The sequence below is a fragment of the Balaenoptera ricei genome, chromosome 1 (genome assembly GCF_028023285.1).
Source record: "Balaenoptera ricei isolate mBalRic1 chromosome 1, mBalRic1.hap2, whole genome shotgun sequence".
NCBI classification, from domain to species: Eukaryota; Metazoa; Chordata; class Mammalia; order Artiodactyla; family Balaenopteridae; genus Balaenoptera; species Balaenoptera ricei.
In genome coordinates, this window is record NC_082639.1 from 101,356,060 (window position 1) to 101,380,569 (window position 24,510).

The following is a 24,510-nucleotide window of genomic DNA, read 5'->3' on the forward strand; positions in this document are numbered from 1 at the left end:
AAAAATAAAATAAAATAAAAATCAGGATTTCCTTTTGCTTTTACAGTTCTGCTGGGCCCTTACACTTTAGTAATGCTAGGAGAGAAGGTAGGAAAAAAACTAAACAAACAGGAAACTCACCTTCACATGAGTCACTTCTTCAAGATTTTACTTTTCTTCCCAATCTACCTGCTTTTGCTTACTTTTCAGATTCCTCGAGTAGTTGCTTTATGGATTTCATCCAGAGTTTTCAGTTGTAATCAATGGGAGAGAAAGACTATAGTGGGCGTATTCCATCTTCGCTGACACTGGAAGTTGGTTTAGGTTTTCTGAGTTATAATCCTCAACCTATTCTTGGCCTGATGATTCATCATTATCTTTTTAGATCTTTGATTCTTTCAATAATTCAAAAAATTCCTCCAGATTTTTGTCTTTAGGAGGAAGGTTGGTCAGAATTATTTAGTCATTACCATAAAACAGAGTCCTGGATGCTTTTTTCAAAATATAGATCAAATAACGTCACTGTCTAATTTTTTCAGTGGCTTTCCATAATTTTCAGGATAGCATGGTGTTTGCCACTTCCCTTCACCTTGCCAAAAGTTTTCACATGTCCCACATACACAAGCTCATGGAGAACTACTTGTTAACCCCTAAACAGATTATACTTCTGAGTTTTTGCATATGTTTATTGGCTGATCCTCCTTCCTTCTTCATCTTGTTAATTCATATTTGTCCTTCAAAACTCAGAGTAAATTATTACCACCCTTGGGAAATATTCCCTAATTTTTCACTCTGACTTAGATGCTCCTCTTCATTTACTTAGTACCCTTAGTATACCTTTACCATGTATTTATGAATTCCTTCAACAAATATTGAGTACCTACTACATCTTACTGTAAGCTTGCAGGCAAGGGATCATGTCTTATTTGACTCAGTATATTCAACACTTTGCACAGTGTCTGTGAAGATAGCAGGCAATAAATAAACTCATGAATGAATAAATAAAGAATAAATTTGTTCTTAGATGTACCTTAAAAAAAAAAAAAACCCTTTAAATGGCTGTCTATTGCTCACATTAAGTACATTGGAATTCTTTAGCCTGCCATTTGAAGTACTGCATACATTTTTTTTTTTTCTGTAGCCTTATTCCTTAATCTAAATTACTTAGTGTTGAAAAGGACTTTAAAGCTTTTTGGTCTATTTACATATCCATTGCTTTAATTCTTTTATAGGAAATTGATAATTTCCTTTGTGACTACCAAGTGGTAGTCTTTCCTGGGTTTGAACATATTCAGTGTTGGAAACCCACTAACCGCGAGGCTGTCATTTAAGCACAGCTCTTATTTTTATGTTGAAATCTCTCTCTCTCTCTCTCTTTTTGTTTTTTTGGCCACCCCACGCAGCTTGCGGGATCTTAGTTCCCCACCAGGGATGGAACCTGGGCCCCCTGCAGTGAAAGTGTGGACCGCCAGGGAATTCCCTGTTGAAATCTCTTATACTGAAATCTCTTTGTAATTTCTCTCTTCTTACTGTAATTCTTCTCCTTAAGGCATACAGAAGAAGTCTAAGCACTTTTTTATCTCTTTAGATTTTTAAAGGTAGTTACTTGTCCTTTCTGAATCTTGTCTTCTTCAGCCTAGATGTTTCAAGATTCTTTGTACTTTTGTTATTTTGGTTGATCTGTTTGAATATTGTTGTTATATTTAGGAGTCCAGATCTGTATGAGGTAATCTAATGTGTAACTTGACCCGTATAAAGGACTATTTCTTGTCTAATTGTAGGTGTCATTAATGAACTCTAAAGTCAGCTTATTTGATAGTCACATTGTATTATAGGCTTTAGTGACTTCACTAGTAATTAAAATCTTTCACTTTTTTTTTTTTTACGTCATTCTTTGCAAGTGCATTTAGATTTTTGGATCCAAATAGCATTCTTTGCATTTATCCCTACTGGATTTCATTAGGCAGACCTGTGTTTTAATCATGTACCACCACTTATTATTTTGGGATCCTAGCAAATAACATAATTTTTCTGTGTTACACTTTTGTTATCTGTGAAATGGGAATAATCATAGTTCCATTTATCTATACCTAGATTTCTACCTAAATATATAGTATATGTATTTATGCATATATTTTCCCCCTTGCCAGGACTCTGGCATTTTCTTGATCCTTATAATTTACAGTTTTGTCAGTGCAACCATTTGAATCTATGTGCACCAGTTTATTTCTTTAGACCAGGAAAGCCTTATGATATCTTTGGTCACTTATTCTGATTTCTGTTTGGGCATACTTATTATTTGTTTGTTGGCCCTCTGTTCATCATTTCTCTAATTGTTTTAATATTTGTTCCCCCACTCCTTCTATTTACGTTTGTTTCCTGTATTAGGAAACAATTTGACTTCTGAAGTATCAGTTCTTTCCTGTCCTGCCTCTAATCTCTAGTTCCTTTGAGTCTCTCATTATCTAATCCATTGCCCCTTTCCTCCTTATTTATTTTTTCTATTTAATTCACCCCATTTCTTGAATTTCTAACGTGGCCTGTTCTTTCTTTATGACTGTATCTTCCTCTTTCACTAAGACCATATTTTCTTGGTTCTGTTGAGAATACCAAATAGTTTTCTGAAATCTTCATCTGAATTCTCTAGAGTTCATTTTCAGAGATGGGCTGTTCCTTTTAACATCTTTCATGTTCCCTTTTCTTTGTTTGACAGTATTTTTTCATAGGCCTCGTGTAGGTTTTCTAACCATATACATCATTGAAAAAAGCAAGAACTATCTAGACTAAATAAACAAACTAGGTGATAAACTGAGCTTGGTCCTAGTATAGTGGTTGAATCCTCTTTTTATATTTATAGTTGTACGGCAGGTCACTGAGCAATTTCTAATGTTTTCACCTTGCATGGCTCTACTTATGGTAGCTGAATCTCTTTTCTGTCCCTTCTGTGTGGTTTTCTCGTACTCTGATAAATTTTGTAGAATATATGATTCTGAGTGATTTTAGTCAACAAACTCAAGTATGCACAAGGTTTTTATGTCTTAAAATGTTAAAAAAATCTTAATTTTTAAGATTTTTTATATCTTTATTTATATTTTATGTTTATATTTTTTAATATTTTTATATCTTTTTTATATCTTTATATCTTAAAGCCTTCATTCTGCTAGCGTGGAAGAAATTATCTCAGTAAATTTGGGAATTTTTCGTCTTTCCCTGGGATTGTATGTAAATTTGGGGGTGCCCATATAGTACCATGTGGTAGAGAGGGACGTTTGTTTCTCAGTCATCTATCCTCTGAGACTTTCATCATTTCGATTGGTATTCAGTTATTGGTCCACATAGATAGTTGGTGAGCTGTTCCTCATACCAGTCCTCAGGGCCTATTTAGGTATGCTGGTTCTCTGTGCTTTATCCCACCATGCTCAGTTGCACAACGTGTTGGAACAAGGGAAATTGTGAAGCTGTTTAAGGCCCTACCTGTCTATATATATTTCACAGGCATTTCTTCTCAGGTTTTGTCATCTTCCTAGAGTTATACTGAAGGAAAAAAAAAGCACAGCCCCACTCTACTCTTGGTTTGCCCTAACTCTCTGGGATTTCTGTGTTCCCCAACCCTGAGGCTTAGCTTGGTGAGGGTAGAGGGCTACAGAACCCTTTCTTAAGTACCTGCCAGAATCTAATAAGCTCTCTCAGCTTCCCCTTTTAAAGGCTTCTTCCTTACAAACTGGTAAATATTTCTTAGGTCTAGAGGATGGAAGCTTTGCTCTGACTTATATATTTTGAAAATCTATTACTTGTTTATATCTTGAATCTTTCCCCTAATCCCAATACTGGGCTTTTGAAACTCAAAGACATTTTCTTTGCTTTTGGTTGAATCATTTCTTATTTAAGATGATGAGTGCAGCAAGATCTAGTTGGCCAAATTAGGGCAAAGTAAGTGTGTGTGTGTGTGTGTGTGTGTGTATGTGTATGAGAGAGAGAGGAGGGAGAGGGGAGAGAGAGGGAATAAGGGAGTGAGGTGGGGGTGGGGAGTTAGATAGATAGATAGATACTAGGAAAACCAAAAAGGTAGGCTTGTATTGTTACAGTATTATGTCAGTACATTAGAACACTCTGCTATGAAAGTCCCTTCTCTATGCCACCTGTAGCAACTTGCTCCTGACAACTGTAAAGTACATCTATACCAATTTATTTTCTTTTTTGTAGTTTTATTTATTTGCTTTTTAGTACTTGCCTATTGGAAGAATGACTGGAGGGTATTTTGGAAGTACTGGTGGTAGTGGTAATGGGAAGATTGGAGGTGTTGGCAATAGAATGCAGTTCTTTGGCGCAAATAATTTCTGGGGAATAGAGAAGGTTTGTTGCTAAATGTGTTTGTTAGTGAATATGAGACAGTGAATAGATGGAGTGAGAAGGATGAACCATCTTTCTGTTGAAATGCTGATGTGTTCTGTCTTTATTTCTTTAAATTTTCCAGCCCTTTAATATTCAAATAAAAGTGGTTTGGCTCCTGTTCCATGTGCTGTGATAAGTCTAGAGCTCTCGCCAGTATTTTTGAGGGGTTTAGGATACTTGTATTCTTCTAAAGTCAGTTCATTTGGCTCTTCATTGACATTTGAGTCTATCGTAGCTGCCATTCTCTTGTTTTGCAGCTTGTTACTGAGAATATAGGACTAATACCCTCCCTTTAGTCTAATGTGGTTTCTGTGATGCTTGGCCTTACCTGGGGGAATGATGATGGGACAGCTGCATTTCTTTTCCTGCCTCGTGCCTTAATTCTCTACAGCACCACCTATCAACTCTAAGTTTTACTGACTTTACTCAAGGCTTGAGTATAGTTAGAGGGAATCATTGCTCAGGTTAAAAAACAACAACAACAAAAAAAACCCTAAAAAATATTATAGAGGATTTACAAGAGATTTGTCCTTGGGGCTACACCTATTCTTAACTTGTTCCTCTGGTCTTGAGATTTATCTTCTTTCCTGCCTCTTCAGAGATAGAGCAGAAACAAGAGTGAGCTTTGCCTTTCACATGTACTTCATGAATCTTAAATATACAAAGGAAAAATACTTCATAGACTAGTGGTTAAATCCCTACTTATTGTAAAGGCTAAAACTGTAAATATATTTTAGAAAGTTTGAATAAATTAATGAATAGTAGTAATTCTGTAAAAGGAAATTAGAGATAATTGAACAGCACCTAGCATTTGAGGTTATGTCATGAAGTATGACCATACCTTACTATGAAGCTGCTTTTGATACTACTTTAAAAGACTCAGAAGATATACCAGTGCCCTTTACTAACACAGATTCTTAAATATTTTAATGTTTACCGGAGACATTTGAGTATTATCTTATTGGAAGTGTAATTGTTTTAAAATTTACTTTTGAAATATTTTATATTTATAATAGATGAATATGAGCGGGAAGAAACTAGGCAAGTTTATGTGGACCTAAATAGTAACATTGAGGTAAGTGGTATTGAAAATTTGAATATTTTAAGCAGATGCATTTCTAAGCAAATTAGAGTGATAGCTACAAAGATATGAAGAATTGTTCTTGCTAAAGGGATTATTACTTATCTTTTGATATATGATTATATCCAATAAAATTCCCAGGGTTCTATACCATGAGTATTAATGTTCTGTTTTTAGTATTCTTTGAATTTACATGTTGGTGACACTATTTAACTTAATTTATTAGATATTAACTCTGTGTCAGAGACTAGCACATTGTGACACTTAACCATTAATTTGAAAAACATACCAGTATTATCAGTCTGTGTCTGGTGCCTGTTTACCTTTTTTACCCCATCCCCTATCATTTTCCACTTTGCTTCTCTTCTATAGTTGTTCCTTTCTTTTTTGTTTCTCAAACTTACTAAGCTCTTTCTGATCTTGCTTCTTTGAATTTGTTCCTTCTATCTAGAACTTCTGTATCCAAGATCTTATGCAAACTCATAAGCTTCATTCTGCTTTTTTATTATCCCCTTTACTACTTTACCTAAAATGTCTTTCTATTCAATTATCCTCTATCTCCTCACCTTCTCTAACTTTTCTGAAGAGCACTTAAAACTACATGATATTTATTTGATATACGTGTGTGTGTGTATTTGTGTGTGTATATATTCTTTCTTACACTGGAATATAAGTTCGTTCCAATAGGGTAAGGACTTTGTCTTATATCCTAAGTGCTTAAAACAGTGCCTGGCACATAATTGACACTCAGTAACTATTTATTAAATGAATAAATGAATTCATCCAATTTTACAAATCAGGATTTGTTGAATGTTGAATGAACTCATGCTGCCAGGTAATGGAAGTATAATTTGAACTCTTATGGGGAGAGACCTCACAGAGGTTACACTTTAGTGAAGACAGAAATACGTAAGCAAAAATAAACAGAAAATTACAGATTTTGATATGGGCTATTAAGTAAATGACTAGAGTACCAACAATTGTTTTGCTGCTGTTTGGTAATATATAACCTGTCTTCAGTGCCTTTAAGCGCCTGGGAAGCTACCTTAATAGGCACTCTTAATATTTTAGTAAATTATTTAATTGTTAAAAGTTATAGAATTTTCATTATTCAGAGTTGTATAGTTTTAAATATAATGATCACATGATACAAATTTATTATTTTCATTGTTTGAGGAAAGCTATTTAAAAAGTCTAAGTATGATTCTTAAAAGTTAAATATATTTCAGAAAATGATAATAGCTTTTGAGGAACTTCGTGTGCAAGCTGAGAATTCCAGGCTGGAAATCCATTTTAAGTGTAGGAATCCTTATTTTTTATATTACTCTTTTGCTGTTTATATTTTTATTAGATTCTGCTAATGTTTTCATACCTTCAGCTTGATGCCTAAACTATTGAAAATTTCTGTATTGTATATGGTTTTATAAGCCCCTCAAAATCTTGTGGAATGTGGCAGGGAATTGGTGTATGTTAAAAATACCCTTTTGGCTTCAAAAGCTACATTTTCCCTGAAATCAAATTATGGTTTATATAATGGTGTGATTTGGTGATTTGAAGTGTGATTTGGTCTTATTTTTACATTTCTTGGTCAAGTTGCATGTTAAAATAATAATATACATACGCATTTAAAATCTGTTATTTCAGACTAGTGTGTTATAAAGAAAAAACTTTTATATATCTGCTATTATAAGAATGATAGAATTTTTAAAAGTTATTGTAACTTTGATATTATTTAAATTCTTTACTTTACTAAACAGAAAGCAGCAAGAAAATAGCAGTTTTAACTTGTTAGAAACCTTTGGGGTTTAATATCTAGATAAATAAGGAAGTGAAATAAAATATCAGAAACTAAAAATTTTGTTTGTTATACAATTATGTTAAGATATTAAAGTATATTTGTTTTATTTTTAAAGTAAAGGAAGATTATGAAAAAATCCAACGTCTTGATGAACAATACAAGAAGGAAGTAAATAACAAGGAAAAGCAGGTATTTTTTAAAAATCAACTTTCTGTATTCTTTATATTCGCTAATTCATGAGATACTTAAAATTTCAAGAGAAATTTGTACTTGCTGCCTGCTTGATAAATTTCTAAGAGAATTTTAATATTATACATATTTAAATATATTTTCCATTTGCCTTAATTTTCATTGACTCAAATTTATACATACTAAATGCTAGCCCTTTTTTAAAATCAGTGAATCTTCTACAGTATAATTAGTGGGTTTTAGGACATTGCTGTAAAAATATATTATTTTGTGAGAAGTTTTGTTCAGACAAAAACCTCGTAAAATACAAAGATGATGGTGATTGACCACTCAACCCACATTTTGCAGTTTATTTTGAAATACACTATTTATGACACCAATGAAGGGGAACTAAAACATTCTTTTGCTTCTTTCTATTAATGACACATAGTGCGAGACTTGAAAATGGTGAGTCTGTGTGCTTTTGCAGTTACAAGAATGTTGATTTCAGATGATTATTAGGCCAACTTTAACAGTTTCAAGCCTTCTGAATCCAGAATGGAAAATGAAATATAGAAAGGAGTCCTCATCTCTCTACTTCCCCCTATTTTTCCTGAGTTTTTATCTGACTTGCCACAGATACCTTGTAATTATAGATAATAAGGATATCTACTTGAACAATAATGGCAAATGTTAATTGAAAGTACAGAGAAGATTCTTAGAGTTTTCTTTAAGTTCTGGTTAAATGATAGAATTCTGATTTATGTGTTATGCTTCGATCTTTTGAAAGAGTTAACAATTTTTTCTGTATTTTAACTGTATATTTTAAACCAGATTTCTGAAAGAAGGAGGTCTTCTTAAAATTTAAAATTGTGCTTATTATTACAGAACACAAAAATAGAATAAAGTGCTAAGAAGCTTGTTGGAATCCTGGGTACATGAGCAGAGCTTACAGATTTGGGGGGGTTCCCTGTAAAATTATGCTGTGGCCAGCTAGTGTTTTTGTTGGGGACTCCTAAATGTCATTATTTGTAAGGCTTTTTTTTTCTGGAGTTCTCCAAATTCCTGCCGGGGAATGTAAACTTTGCTGATGGCATTTTGGGGCTGGGTTGGCAGGGTAGGAAGGACAAGCTGAGTCTCATCATTCCGTATGCTGACTTCTCAATTATATCCTTTGTCTCCACCCCTTCCTTTGCCTGGAATACCCAGGTTTAGAGATTCTTTTTTTCAATTTGATCATGCCAGTGTCTCTTATAAAGATGGAGTAGGTTAATTCTCTGACTACATTGGCTTTCAGGGAGTAGAGTCCAGGGAAGGAGGGTTAAGAGGGCCTAAGGAGGTCTTACTACTCTTTGCAGACTTCCAGTCTCCTTATACTTAGTCTCCTGTTTCATACCTACCTTCCACAGTGTCTGTTGCTTCTAATTCTTGAAACATTCTGTTTCTTTGGGATTGAATTATCTTGCTTCTCATTTGTAATCTTCCCTGTGTAGAATCTTAGTTTTTTTTTTTTTTAAATTTATTTTTATTTATTTATTTATTTGGCTGCGCTGTGTCTTCGTTGCTGCGCGTGGGCTTTCTCTAGTTGCGGTGAGTGGGGGCAACTCTTTGTTGCAGTGCGCAGGCTTCTCATTGCGGTGGCTTCTCTTGTTTTGGAGCACGGGCTCTAGGTGCGTGGGCTTCAGTAGTTGTGGCACATGGACTCAGTAGTTGTGGCTCATAGGCTCTAGAGCACAGGCTCTGTAGCTGCAGCGCACTGGCTTTGTTGCTCCACGGCATGTGGGATCTTCTGGGACCAGGGCGCGAACCCATGTCCCCTGCATTGGCAGGCAGATTCTTAACCACTGCACCACTAGGGAAGCCCCTAGACTCTTAGTTTTGACCTTGCTTTTCTATGCTAAATCATTTTCTGTTCCTTCTAACTGCTTTCCTTTTTTACATGTTGTGGTTTGGATTATAGAAGTCTCGTGGTTTCATGGAAGATGAAGTCCATCTTTGTTGTTTTCCTGGTTATTTTTTGGGTGATTTGAAGATGAAAATAGGGCAGAGAGGTCTTTCTGCCATGTTGAATCTGCAAGTCTTCAGTCTATCTTTATGAGTTTATCTTTCACCTTTTCTTTACATGCACTCTGTATTCTAGCCATCTGAATATTTTCAGTTCTCTGAATAGAAGCATGATCTCTTGATCCTTTGTGTTCTCATACAAGTCTAGAATGTTCATTTCCCCCACAGCCTGATTAATTTGTACTTGTCTATCAAGACTCAGTTCAGTTCTCTGAGAAGGATTAATTTTTGATTACCTCCCCCAGGACTGATTTAGGTGTTCCTTTCTTGATTCCTATAACATTTTTGTCCTATTACTAATAATATTCAAGTATAGTTGTTTGTTTCCTGGTCTAGGCTGTGAGTTTCTTGAAGGTGAGTTCCATCATCTCTGTATATTCAGTGCGTATTATGGTTTCTGGAACAGATTAGGTGCTCAATAATATTTATGGAATAAATGAATGAGTAGATTTCAATATATAGTCTTCTAAGTGATAACTGTAATAATATTGGGTATATTGCATTAGTTTGTTCATTCCTTCATTCAATAAATGTTTATTGTGCAGGCACATACTAAATGCCAGGCACAGACAGCTGAAAAGCATATAAGCAAGTACATAAAATAATCACAGATAATGATAAATGCTAAGGTGTCATATTTAATTTTTCATATCTATAATGTATTATTTAAATATTTCATTTTAGATATCACTGCTATTGATCCAAAGTACTGAGAAAGAAAATAAAATGAAAGAGTTAACATTTCTGCTAGAGGAGTCCAGAGATAAAGTTAATCAATTAGAGGAAAAGACAAGTAAGAATTTATATAAGAAAATATAACGTCTTATGTATTGCTCTTGTTATATTTTAAATTTAGCTTTCATTACAATTTTTTTGTAATGCTTTCTAATGCTGTAATTCTCCACCTAGGTTGGAACAGTTGGAGGAGGGAATAATAGTCACTTAAGAAGATTTTTCAAAGTATATGTGCTCCTCTTTTCCCTTTTCATACTGTCACCTTCTTCAGAGTTTCAATAAGGTGCTCCATGAAAACAGGGATCTTTGTCTTTTTTTGTTCATTGATGCATTCCAAGTGCCTGGCATATATTAGGCACTCAAACATCTTATAAATAAATGAATACTCTGGGAGCACTATGGAGGGAGTTATTAATTATTCTTGGAGCAAGGCATTTGGAAAGGCATTAAGGAAAAATTGTTAGTTAAACTAAACCTTAGATGATTAAAAGTTCACTAGACAATGAATTGGAGGAGGGAGTGTAGGCAGAAGAAATGGCTTGTGCAGGTCATGGAAGTGTGAAAATTAGGGTATATTTGAAACACTGATTGATGTGTCTGTATATTTGAAACACTGATTGGTGTGTCTGTATCTTAAAGAACTCAGGTAAATGAGACTGGAAAAAAAATGTTTGGATCAGATTATGAAGGATCTTTAGTGTCATGTAATGTTTAGACTATCTTATTATTGAGTATTTTTCAAACTTGTTCAACTAGTAAGGCACTTGAAAGGCATACACTTTGTGAAATACTATGTCCCTTTCAGAACATCATAGAGATCTTGTGACATTTTTCACCTTTCTCTTAAAAATGTGGCAAATAATTATCTAGTTCCTGCTAACCTAATGCCTGCTCATTTCACCTTACTGGCACTACTATATCCTATACTCCAGATATACTGAAATTGTTTAACTTCCTTACCTTTTATGTTCTTCCTATCTCACCATCATGCTTTTGGCTACTTACTCTGTCCAAAATGAACCTCCTACCTCCTCTCCAAATCTACTGGCTAAATTCTAGTGAACTCCTTATTATTAAGAGTGGCTTAAGCATTCCTTGTGTGTCTCCTGTGACCATGAGTGTCTTGAGGGCAGGCACTGTGTCTCACTAAATATCTTTGTAACTCTAGTGCCCAGCATATTGCTATGTATATATAATAGGAGTTTAATAGGTGTTAGGATGAATGAATGAATATTTAATCTTATATAAACTGGAAACAACTTATTGGTAATAAATAACTAATACAATGTGATTCTGCAGACTCATAACCACTGAAATATATTCATTTAAGTTACTTTTCATTGTTTCCCATATGTATGTATCTTCCATTTGTTTTTCTCTTTGTTTCAACTTAGAGATCTTCTATTGACCTGTTACCTAACCCTGCCTTCTGCTGTGTTCTAATTTGGTTTTAAACTCATTTACTGAATTCTTAACTTTAATCATATTTTTTCCTTCTAAATTTCCATTCAATTATTTTTCTTAAGATTCCAATTCTTTGGTTAATTCTCCTCTTTTAAAAATGACATTTCATCCCTTTTGAATATATTAATCATTGATATTTTATAGCTATTCTCTTTTTATTTCAATATCTGGCTCACCTGTTGGTCTGTTTCTTTTTTAAAAATGTGATAAAATACATATAACATAAAATTTACCATCTTAATCATTTTTAAGTGTACAGCTCAGTGGTAAAGATACATTCACATTGTTATGCAGTCATCACTAGTATTTATCTCCAGAACTCTTGCAACTCTTTTCATGTTGCAAAACTGAAACTCTGTACCCATTAAGCAGTAACTCCCCTTCCCTCCTCCCCTCAGCCCATTCTACTTTCTATTCCTTTACAGTCTTACTTTTCAGTGATTTGTCCTTATATTTTGGTGTGCCCAGTAATTTTTTGATTTAATTCCATACATTGTTATAAGAAAAGTTAGAGGCTCCGGATGATATTGTCTTCTGTTTGCTAGGGAGAAATTGGGAGTGTGGTGGGCTGATTACTATAATGCAATTAGAGGCTGAGCTGAATGAAGGGAAATGGTCAAGTTTATGAGGTTTTTTGAGTCTTCAGTTTTGTTTCTTCAGCTCTTTGAGACCCAATAAAACTATGCTCTTTTTTTTATCCTCTGGCATTGGCCCTCTGCTGGGACCAAGCCAGCATTTAGACCTCTTGCTCATAGCCAGAATCAGCAGATGTCAGCTGCACTTTGTCAGTTCAGTTATCAGGAGTTCTTTCTTAGGAATTCTTAGCCTCTTTAGTCCTTTCTGTTTTGGTTTGTTTCGTGTTTTCTAGTTATTTTCATCATGAGAGTTGTTCTGTTACAGACTACTTCATTCTGCCTGGAACTATCCATTTAAATGAATTATGATCAGCTAATTTTTATTTTTAATATTTTCTTGCTATTACCTAATTTTTGTCGCTTGCCAATACTTGTTGCCTGCTAAAGAGTATCAGTGATCAGAGATTTAAGAAATAAATTTAAGGGGAGAAAATTTTGATTATTTTCTTTCTGTGTATTAAGAGTACTATACTTTTAAATAGGATTCTGTTTGGAGGGGACTTGGGTTTTTTCATGAGGCCACATATCAGTCATCCTTGATTAAAACCCATTACTTTTTTTTCATTCTCTTATCAACGCTGGCTTTTCTCCCTGTCTTAACCTCCTATTGTTCCTCTACTTTCCAAACTTTGTCTTTGAAACCCTTGCTCTTCTTATGTAGCATATAAAATTTTTTTTCCCTCAAAACCTATTAATGCAAGTTTTCTTTACCTTCTTTCTGGCTTTAACAAATTTGAGGTCTCTGCTTCCTCTGCTATCCTTTTGAACAGAAGCTGCACATTGTCCTACATTCCATGTATAGTGCAGTTGGAAGGCAGTTGGAAACTTTCTTTTGGATGTATATTACCACTTTCAAACCATTACTCATTCTTTCATCCGTTCAACTTTTATTAACCTCCTTTCTATTCTGTGTCAGGCACAAAGCTAATTATGGGGAATGCAATTATTTATTATTGCATCCCTGCTTTCTGGAAGAGAATTACTGTCTATTTCTAATATGTCAAAGAGTTTTATAATGGATATTGACTTATCAAATGTGCTTTATTTTGCCATATATTGAGATTGTCATATGGTTTTTTTCCTTTAATTTATTAGTGATTATTTTCTAGTGTTCAACCTAATTTTCTAATATTAACTTTTTATCCCTGGTTATGAATCTACTTTTATTATTATTTTTATATGTTGTTTTATTCAATTTTACATATTGTTTGATTAAGGTTATTTTTAGGACTTTTTTGGCATCCACATTTATAAATTAGATTGGTTTGTAATTTTTTTCCTCACACTTTCTTTACCAGATGTTAATATTGAGTATATCCTAGCCTAAAAATGAGTATAAAAGTATTTTATTATTTTGTATATTCTGAGAGAGGTTAAGTATGGTTTGGGTTATTTCTTCCCTGAATGTTTGGTAGAATTCACTGGTCAAGTAATCTGTCCAAGATTTATTAATTTTAGGGGGAGTGATTTTTAAATTTCTGGTTTCATTCCTCTAATGGTTTGGAAATATACAGATTTTCTATATCTTCTGGAATCAATTTTGTTCCATTAGTTTTTTCCTAGGGGTTTTTACTTTTCTTATAAATTTTCTAAATTTTTTTGCATAAATTTGTTTTTAGTTTCCCTTTAGTCTTTTTAATATTTTGGCTTTGTAATCTTCTCTAGTGTATGTTTGATTTCTATTTCATTATATTTGTAATCTTATCATCATTATTTCCTTCCTTCTACCTAATTTGTGTTTATTTTTCTAACTTCTTCAGATAAATTTTTAGCTTATTTATGCTTATTTTAATATATGCATTTAAGTCTGCAATATTTTCTCTAAATACTGCATTAGCTGTATCTCACACTTTTAATATATGTTCTTTTAATTATTGTTGTGTTAAAAGTATTTTATTATTTCCTTTGGGATTTCTTCTTTGACCATTAGGTTATTTGGAAATGTGCTTATTTTTCAACCAGATGGTGATTTTCTAATTGTTATAAAAAATAGATTTATAGCCTAATTGCATTGCATTTTCTATAGTTATTGGCTGGAATATCCAAAAATGTGTACTAGATGAAGTTGATTAATTGCTTGTTCAAATACTTTGAATTTTTGTTGATTTTTTTGTCTGATTCTTTATGAATTATTAAAAGTAACATGTTAAAATCTTTTATTGTTTGCTGATTTTTAAATTTACTCTTTTATTTCAGTTGGTTAGTGTTTTCTCTATTTAGAGACTATGTTTTAGGTGCATACAGATTTAAAAATGTTATATGTCCTTGGTGAATTGTATTTTTTTTATCATTATGAAGTGAATCTATTTATCTTTGTAATGCTATTTGTCGTAAAATTTATTTCCTTATATTAAAATAACTCAACATGTTTTATTTCTGACTTCGTAACTCTGGGATGAATACCCAGGAGTGCAATTGCTCAGTTGTATGGTAATTGCATATTTAGTTTCAAAAGATACTGACAAAGTTTTCCAGAGTGGCTATAACATTTTATAGTTTTACCAGCTATGTGTGTGCCATCCTGTGAGAATTTGGTGTTGTCAATTTTATTTTAACTATTCTAATAACTGTGTAGAGATATCATGTGGCTTTAATTTGCATTTCCCTGATGGCTGATGATCTTGAACATCTTTTTGGTGCTCATTTGCCAGTTAATATCTTCTTCAGTAAAATCTCTCTTTGTGTCTTTTACCCATATTCTAATTGGATTATTTGCTTTTTTATTGTTGAGTTTTCTTTATATATTCTAGATAATAGTCCTTTGTTAGAATTGTGGTTTGCAAATATTGTCTCCCAGTCTGTAGGTTGTCTTTTCATCCTCTTTTAAAACTATGCATATTTTAATATCTTTCCAGTATAAGATCAAGGTCTATATCATTTGGTAAGTGTTACACCTTATGCTATAATTTCCTAATTGACTTACACATGTACTTTTATTTATTTATTTATTTATTTATTTTTGTCTGCATTGGGTCTTCGCTGATGCGCACAGGCTTTTCTCTAGTTGCGGTGAGTGGGGGCTACTCTTCATTGCGGTACATGGGGCTTCTCATTGCGGTGGCTTCTCTTGTTGTGGAGCATGGGCTCTAGGTGCCACGGGCTTCAGTAGTTGTGCCACATGGGCTCAGTAGTTGTGGCTCGCGGGCTCTAGAGTGCAAGCTCAGTAGTTGTGGCGCATGGGCTTAGTTGCTCTGCGGCATGTGGGATCTTCCCAGAGCAGGCTCGAATCCGTGTCCCCTGCATTGGCAGGTGGATTCTTAACCACTGCGCCACCAGAGACGTCCCTACACATGTACTTTTAATAAATAATCAATTCCAATGTTTTCAAACAAACTGTACATTAAAATGCCTGTTTTACTGCACACTTGCTAAAACTGAATGTAGTAATTAGTTTGTACAAATGTGATGGGTGAAATATATATTATAGTAGGTTTTAATTTGCAAATATATGATTTGTAATGAAATTGTGCATCCTTACCTATTATTACATATATTTCATTTCTGTTTTGGGAATTATATTTCTCCTGGTATTTATAATAAATTGTCTTTTTATTGAGTTGTAGAGGCTTTCTATATATGTATGGTATTAATCTTTTCATTTTTTTAACTGCCTTTATTGTTAACTTTATTGTTTAACTTTCAAACTGCCTATATTATTAAATGTGAAGTGAGTTTCTTATAGCCAGCTTGTAGTTAAAGAAAAAATTCTGTCAATCTCTTTTAATTGATGTATTTAGACCATTTAAATTTAATGTAATATGGGGATATACGTATACATATATAGCTGATTCACTTTGTTGTACAGCAGAAACTAACACAACATTGTAAAGCAGTTATACTCCAATAAAGATATTAGAAAAAATTAAAAAAGAAATTAAATTTAATGTAATTATTGATATGTTAAGGCATAAGTCTGCCTTTTTCTTTTCTTTGATTTTTGTTTCTGTTTTCTATTTTCTGCCTTCTTGTGTGTTACTTGAAAATTTTTTAGAATCCCATTTTGACTTATGTATATGTTTTTATGTGTATTTCTCTGTAGATTTTTTTTAGTGACTGCTCTAGGTATTTTATATATTTTATATACATATATATTAATGCAGTCTACTGGTGTTGTCATTTTACCAGTTCCAGTGAAGTAGGGAGCTTTCCTCCCTTTTATGCTTTTACTCTCCCCATTTATGATATAATTGCCTTAAATATTTCCTTTACATACATACAGAACCACATGAGGCAGTGTTATATTTTTTTTTAACATCTTTATTGGAGTATAATTGCTTTACAATGGTGTGTTAGTTTCTGCTTTATAACAAAGTGAATCAGTTATACATATACATATGTTCCCATATCTCTTCCCTCTTGCATCTCCCTCCCTCCCACCCTCCCTATCCCACCCCTCTAGGTGGTCACAAAGCACCGAGCTGATCTCCCTGTGCTATGTGGCTGCTTCCCACTAGCTAGCTATTTCACATTTGGTAGAGTATATATGTCCATGCCACTCTCTCACTTTGTCCCAGCTTACCCTTCCCCCTCCCTGTATCCTCAGGTCCATTCTGTAGTAGGCCTGCATCTTTATTCCCATCTTGCCCCTAGGTTCTTCATGACCATTTTTTTTCTTTTTTAGATTCCATATATATGTGTTAGCGTATGGTATTTGTTTTTCTCTTTCTGACTTACTTCACTCTGTATGATGGTCTCTAGGTCCATCCACCTCACTACAAATAACAAATAAATGGTATCTATTGTTGTCTTAATTTATAGTCCCTGATGACATATGATGTGGAGCATCATTTCATATGCTTACTTGCCATCTGTGTCTTCTTTGGTGAGATGTCCCTTAAGGTCTTTGTCCCATTTTTATATTGCATTGTTCGTTTTCTTACTGTGAGTTTTAAGAGTTCTTTGTATATTTTTAATAATAGTCCTTTATCAGATATGTCTTTGCAAATATTTTTTCCCATTCTGTGAATTTTATTTTTATTCTCTTGACAGCATCTTTTTCAGAGCAGAAATTTTTAATTTTAATAAAGTCTGGGTTACAGTTCTTTCTCTCATGGATTGTGCCTTCGGAGTTGTATCTAAAAGGTCATCGCCAAACCTAAGGTCGTCTAGATTTGCTGCTATGCTATTTTCTAGGAGTTTTATAGTTTTACATTTTACATTTACATCTGTGATCCATTTTGAGGTAGTTTTTTGTGATGAATGTAAGGTCTGTGTCTAGATTAATTTTTTTGTATGTGCATATTGTTCCAGCACCATTTGTTGAAAAGGCTATCTTTTTTTTTGTTGATTGCCTTTTCTCCTTTGTCAGAAATCACTTGACTGTATTTATGTGGGTCCATTTCTGGGTTCTCTATTCTGCTCTATTGATCTGTTTGTTCTTTTTCCAATACCACATAGTCTTGACTACTGTAGCTTTATAATAAGTCTTGAGGTCAGGTAGTGTCAATCTTCCAGCTTTGTTCTTCTCCTTCAATATTGCATTGGCTATTTGGTTTTTTTTTGCCTCTCCGTATAAACTTTAAAATCAGTTCTTTTTAATTGAAGTATAGTTAATTTACAATGCTGTGTTAGTTTCAACTGTACAGCAAAGTGATTCAGTTATACATACATATATACTTTTCCAGATTCTTTTCTATCATAGGTTATTACAAGATATTGCGTATAGTTCCCTGTACTATACAGTAGGTCCTGTTGTTTACTTATTTTATATATAGTAGTGTGTATATGTTAATCCCAAATTCCTAATTTCTCTTGCCCCCGCTAAAATCAGTTTTTTAATATTCACAAAATAAATTGCTGGGATTTTGATTGGGATTGTATTGAATTTGTAGATCAAGTTGAGAAGAACTGACATCTTGACAATATTGAGTCTTCCTATTCATTAACATGGAATAACTCTTCATTTATTTAGTTGTTTGATTTCTTTAATCAGAGTTTTGTAGTTTTCCTCATATAGATATTGCACATATTTTGTTAGATTTATACCTAAGTATTTCAGTTTTTTAGGTGCTGATATGAATGATACTGTATTTTAAATTTCCACTTGTTCTTTGCTGGTATATAAGAAAGCAGTTGACTTTTGTATATTAACCTTGTATCCTGCAACCTTGCTGTAGTTTCTTATTAGTTCCAGTTTTTTGGGTTGATTCTTTTGGAATTTCTACATGGACAGTTATGTCATCTGTGAACAAAGATAGCTTTATTTCTTCTTTAGCAATCCGTATACCTTTTATTTCTTTTTCTTATCTTATTGCATTACCTAGGACATTTATTACAGCGTTGAAAAGAAATGGTGAGAAGAGCTTCCTTACCTTGTTCCTGATCTTAGTGGGAAAGCTTCTGGTTTCTCCCCATTAAATATGATGTTAGCTGTAATTTTTTGGTAGATATTCTTTGTCAACTTTAGGAAGTTCCCCTCTATTCCTAGTTTACTGAGAGTTTTTAACATGAATGGGTGTTAAGATTTTGTCAAATGTTTTTTATGCATCTATTAACATGACCATGTGATTTTTCTTCTTTACCTGTTGATGTGATAGATTACATTAATTGATTTACAAGTGTTGAACTATCCTTGCATACTTGGGATAAATACCTATTGGTTGTGTATAATTCTTTTTATACATTATCGGATTAAATTTGCTACATTTTATTGAGGATTGTTGCATCTATGTTTGTGATAGATATTGGTCTGTAATTTTCTTTTCTTGTAATGTCTTTATGTTGTTTGCGTATTAGGGTAGGGCTGGCCTCATGAGTTAGGAAGTATTCTTTCTGTTTTTTGGGGTTTTTTTCTTCTGAAAGATACAGCTTTCTTTTGATTAGTGTTAGCATGGTATATATTTCTCCATTCATTTTCTTTTAATCTACTATGTCTTTATATTTAAAGTGGATTTCTTGTACATAACATAGAGTTGGGTCTTGTTTTTTGCATCCATTCTGACACTCTCTTCGGATTGATTTATTTAGACCATTGGTGGTTAAAGTGATTGTTGATATAGTTGGATTAATATCTACCATATTTGTTACTGTTTCTATTTGTTTTCCTTGTTCTTTGCTTTCTGCCTTTTGTAGTTTTAATTGAGCATTTTATGTGATTCTGTTTTTCTCCTTACTTAGCATATCAGTTACACTGCTTTTTTTTTTCACCTTTTTTTAGTGGTTGCTCTAGATTTTGTGATATACATTTGCAGCTAATCTAAGTCCACTTTCAGTTATCACTGTACCAAAACGATCCTAATTTCTCCCTCCTGTACCTTGTATCATTTCTGTCATTCATTTTTCTTATATATAAGCATACACACAACGACATATATATAACTGAATACATTGTTGCTCTTCTTATTTCAAACAAAACTATCTGTTGAATCAATTAAGAAGAATAAAAGTTTTATTTTGCCTTCACTATTCCTTTTTCTATGCTCTTCCTTTTTTAATGTAGAACCAAGTTTCCAACCTATATTATTTTCCTTCTGTATAAGAACTTCCTTTAAAATTTCTTGAAAGAGAGATCTGTGGCAATAAATTCCCTCAATTATTGTTTATTTGAGAAAGGCTTTATTTCACCTTCACTTTTGAAGGATAATTTTTCAGGTACAGAATTCTAGATTGTGGCTTTTTTCTCTCAACACTTTAAATATTTCACTCCACTCTTTTCTTGCTCACGTGGTTGCTGTGGAAAAGTTAGATGTAGTTCTTATCTTTGTTTCTCCACAGGGAAAGTGTTTTTTACCTCTAGCTTCCTTCAGGATTTTTTCTTTATCTTTGATTTTCTGTAGCTTGAGTATGATTGCCTAGGTATAGTTGTTTTTTATATTTATCCTGCTTGCTGTTCTCTGAGTTTCCTGGATCTGTGGTTGTTATGCGACATTGATTTGGGGGAAATTATTGTTTCAGATATTTCTTTTGATCCTTTCTTCTCTTTCTGGTATTTCCGTTATGTGTATGTTACACCTTTTGTAGTTGTCTGTAGTTCTTGGATAGTCTATTCTGTTTTTGTGTTTTTTTTAATCCTGTTTCTCTTGGCTTTTTAGTTTTGCAGGTTTCTATTGATATATCCTCAAGCTCAGAGATTCTTTCTTCAGCCATGTCCAGTCTACTAATAAATCCATCAAAGGTGTTCTTCATTTCTTTTTAAAAATTTTTTTAAATTAAAAAAAATTTTTTATTTTATATTGGAGTCTAGTTGATTAACAATGTTGTGTTAGTTTCAGGTGTATAGCAAAGTGATTTAGTTATACATATACATGTATATATACCTTTTCAAATTCTTTTCCCATTTAGGTTATTACAGAGTATTGAGTAGAATTCCCTGAGCTATTTGTGTCTTCTTCAATTTCTTTCATTAATGTCTTTTTTTACCTTGATTTTTTAAAAAAAATTTTTATTGGAGTATAGTTGATTTACAATTTTGTGTTACTTTCTGATGTACAGCAAAGTGAACCAGTTATAAATATATATATATCTCCACTCTGTTTTAGATTCTTTTCCCATATAGGCCATTACAGAATATTGAGTAGAGTTCCCTGTGCTATACAGTAGGCCCTTATTAGTTGTCTATTTTATGTATAGTAGTGTGTATATGGCAGTCCCACTCTCCCAATTTTACCGTCCCCTCCTTCCCCCACCTCCCTGATAACTATAAGATTGTTTTCTACATCTGTGATTCTATTTCTGTTTTGTAAATAAGTTTATTTGTACCCTTTTTTTAGACTCCACATATAAGTGATATCATATGATATTTGTCCTTCTCTGTCTGACTTACTTCACTCAGTATGACAATCTGTAGGTCCATCTGTGTTGCTGCAAGTGGCATTATTCGTTCTTTTTTCTGGCTGAGTAATATTCTGTTGTATATATGTACCAGATCTTCTTTATCCATTCCTCTGTCAATGGACATTTAGGTTGTTTCCATGTCCTGGATATTGTAAATAGTGCACAATGAACACTGGGGTGCATGTATCTTTTCGAATTATGGTTTTCTCTGGATATATGCCCAGGAGTGGGATCGCTAGATCATATGGTAGCTCTATTTTTAGTTTAGTAAGGAACTCTGTACTGTTCTCCACAGTGGCTTGTACCAATTTACATTCCCACCAACAGTGTAGGAGGGTTCCCTTTTCTTCACACCCTCCCCAACATTTATTGTTTGTAGATTTTTTGATGATGGCCATTCTGACCGGTGTGAGGTGACACCTCATTATAGTTTTAATTTGCATTTCTGTAATAATTAGCAATGTTGAGCATCTTTTCATGTGCTTTTTGGCCATCTTTATGTCTTCTTTGGAGAAATGTCTATTTAGACCTTCTGCCCATATTTTGATCGGGTTGTTTGTTTTTTTGTTATTGAGCTGCATGAACTGTTTGTATATTTTTGGAGATTAATCCCTTGTCAGTTGCTTCATTTGAAATATTTTCTCCCAATCTGTGCATTGTCTTTTTGTTTTGCTTATGGTTTCCTTTGCTGTGCAAAAGCTTTTAAGTTTATTTAGGTCCCACTTGTTTAGTTTTGTTTTTATTTTCATTTCTCTAGGAGGTGGATCCAAAAAGATACTGCTGCGATTTATGTCAGAGAGTGTTCTACCTATATTTTCCTCTAAGAGTTTTGTAGTATGCGGCCTTACATTTAGGTCTTTAATCCATTTTGAGTTTATTTTTGTGTATGGTGTTAAAGAATGTTGTAATTTCATTTTTTTATATGTAACTGTTCAGTTTTCTCAGCACCACTTATTGAAGAGACTGTTTTTTCTCCATTGTATAGTCTTGCCTACTTTGTCATAGATTAATTGATCATAGGTGCGTGGGTTTATTTCTGGGCTTTCTATCCTGTTCCATTGATGTATGTTTCTGTTTTTGTGCCAGTATTATACTGTTTTGATTATTATAGCTTTGTAGTATAGTCTGAAGTCAAATAGCCTGATTCCTCCAGCTCCGTTTTGCTTTCTCAAGATTGCTCTAACTACTAGGGGTGTTTTGTGTTCTCAAACAAATTTTAAGATTTTTTTGTTCTAGTTCTATGAAAAATGCCATTGGTAATTTGATAAGGATTACATTGAATCTGTAGATTGCCTTGGGCAGTATAGTCATTTTGACAATATTGATTCTTCCCATCCAAGAACATGATATATCTCTCCATCTGTTTGTGTCATCTTTGATTTCTTTCATCAGCGTCTTATAGTTTTCAGAGTATAGTAAGTCCCCTACATATGAATGAGTTCCTTTCCAAGAGCATATTCATAAGTCCGATTTATTCGTAAGTCCAACAAAGTTACCCTCGGTACCCAACTAACACAATTACTGTACTGTAATAGGTTTACAATACTTTTCACACAAATAATACATAAAAAACAAACACCAAAAACAGAATATTTTTAATCTTACAGTACAGTACCTTGAAAAGTACAGTAGTACTGTAGAACAGCTGGCATACAGGGGCTGGCATCGAGTGAACAGGCAAGATGAGTTACTGACTGGAGGAGGAAGAGGAGGTGGGAGATGGTAGAGCTGAAGGATCGTCAGCAATAGGAGATGGAGGGCAAGCTGCAAGTTCACTCATGCCTGACATTGTTGGAATGCACATTCACATCTTTGAAAGTTCACAACTTGAAGGTTCATATGTAGGGGACTTACTGTACAGGTCTTTTGCCTCCTTAGGTAGGTTTATTCCTAGATATTTTATTCATTTTGATGTGATGGTAAATGGGATTGTTTCCTTAATTTCTCTTTCTGATCTTTCGTTGTTAATGTGTAGGAATGCAACAGATTTCTGCGTATTAATTTTGTATCCTGCAACTTTACCAAATTCATCGATGAGCTCTAGTCGTTTTCTGGTAGCATCTTTAGGATTTTCCATGTATAGTATCATGTCATCTGCAAACAGTGACAGCTTTACTTCTTCTTTTCCAGTTTGGATTCCTCTTTTTTCTTTTTCTTCTCTGATGGCTGTGGCTAGGACTTCCAAAACTATGTTGAATAAAAGTGGCAAGAGTGGACATCCTTGTCTTGTTCCTGATCTTGGAGGAAATGCTTTCAGTTTTTCACCATTGAGAATAATGTTTGCTCTGGGTTTGTCATATATGATCTTTATTATGTTGAGGTATGTTTTCTCTGTGCCCACTTCCTGGAGAGTTTTTATCATAAATGGGTGTTGAATTTTGTCAAAAGCTTTTTCTGCATCTATTGAGATGATCATGTGGTTTTTATTCTTCAATTTGTTAATATGGTGTATCACATTGATTGATTTGCGTATATTGAAGAATCCTTGCATCCCTGGGATAAGTCCCACTTGATCATAGTGTATGATCCTTTTAATGTTGGATTCAGTTTGCTAGTATTTTGTTGAGGATTTTTGCATCTATGTTCATCAGTGATATTGACCTGTAATTTTCTTTTTTTTTGTGGTATCTTTGCCTGGTTTTGGTATCAAGGTGATGGTGGCCTCATAGAATGAGTTTGGGAGCGTTCCTTCCTCTGCGATTTTTTGGAAAGAGTTTCAGAAGCATAAACATTAACTCTTCTCTGAATGTGTGCTAGAATTTGCCTGTGAAGCCATCTGGTCCTGGATTTTTGTTTGTTGGGAGTTTTTAAATTGCAGTTTTAATTTCAGTACTTGTGATTGGTCTGTTCATATTTTCTGTTTTTTCCTGGTTCAGTTTTGGGAGATTGTACTTTCTAAGAATTTGTCCATTCCTTCTAGGTTGTCCATTTTATTGGTGTATAGTTGCTTGTTGTAATGTCTTATGATCCTTTGTATTTCTGTTGTGTCAGTTGTAACTTCTTTTTCATTTCTAATTTTATTGATTTGAGCCCTTTCCCTTTTTTTCTTGATGAGTCTGGCTAAAGGTTTATCAATGTTGTTTATCTTTTCAGAGAACCAGATTTTAGTTTCAATGATCTTCTCTATTGTTTCTTTTGTCTCTATTTCATTTATTTTCGCTCTGATCTTTATGATTTCTTTCCTTGTACTAATTTTGGGTTTTGTTTATTCTTCTTTCTCTAGTTGCTTTAGGTTAGGTTAGGTTGTTTGAGATTTTTCTTGTTTCCTGAGGTAAGGTTGTATTGCTATAAACTTCCCTCTTAGAACTGCTTTTGCTGCACCCCATAGGTTTTGGATCATTGTGTTACTTCTTCTATTTTAGCTGGCTTCCTTTTACATTCATCTGGCAGGGAAGAGGAGGATATTGTCTTGTTACTGCTTG

At 33.5% G+C, this 24,510-nt stretch overlaps 1 protein-coding gene across 1 annotated transcript in view; it reads left to right on the top strand.

The window, feature by feature from the left end:
• Positions 1–24,510, top strand: part of SYCP1 (synaptonemal complex protein 1) — a 168,643-nt gene that overhangs the window by 15,193 nt on the left and 128,940 nt on the right. Inside the window, exons 8-11 of the mRNA XM_059919118.1 lie at positions 5,388–5,446; positions 6,682–6,751; positions 7,366–7,439; positions 10,167–10,275. Coding sequence (XP_059775101.1) covers positions 5,388–5,446; positions 6,682–6,751; positions 7,366–7,439; positions 10,167–10,275 — 312 coding nt within the window. The remainder of the gene's footprint in view (positions 1–5,387; positions 5,447–6,681; positions 6,752–7,365; positions 7,440–10,166; positions 10,276–24,510) is intronic.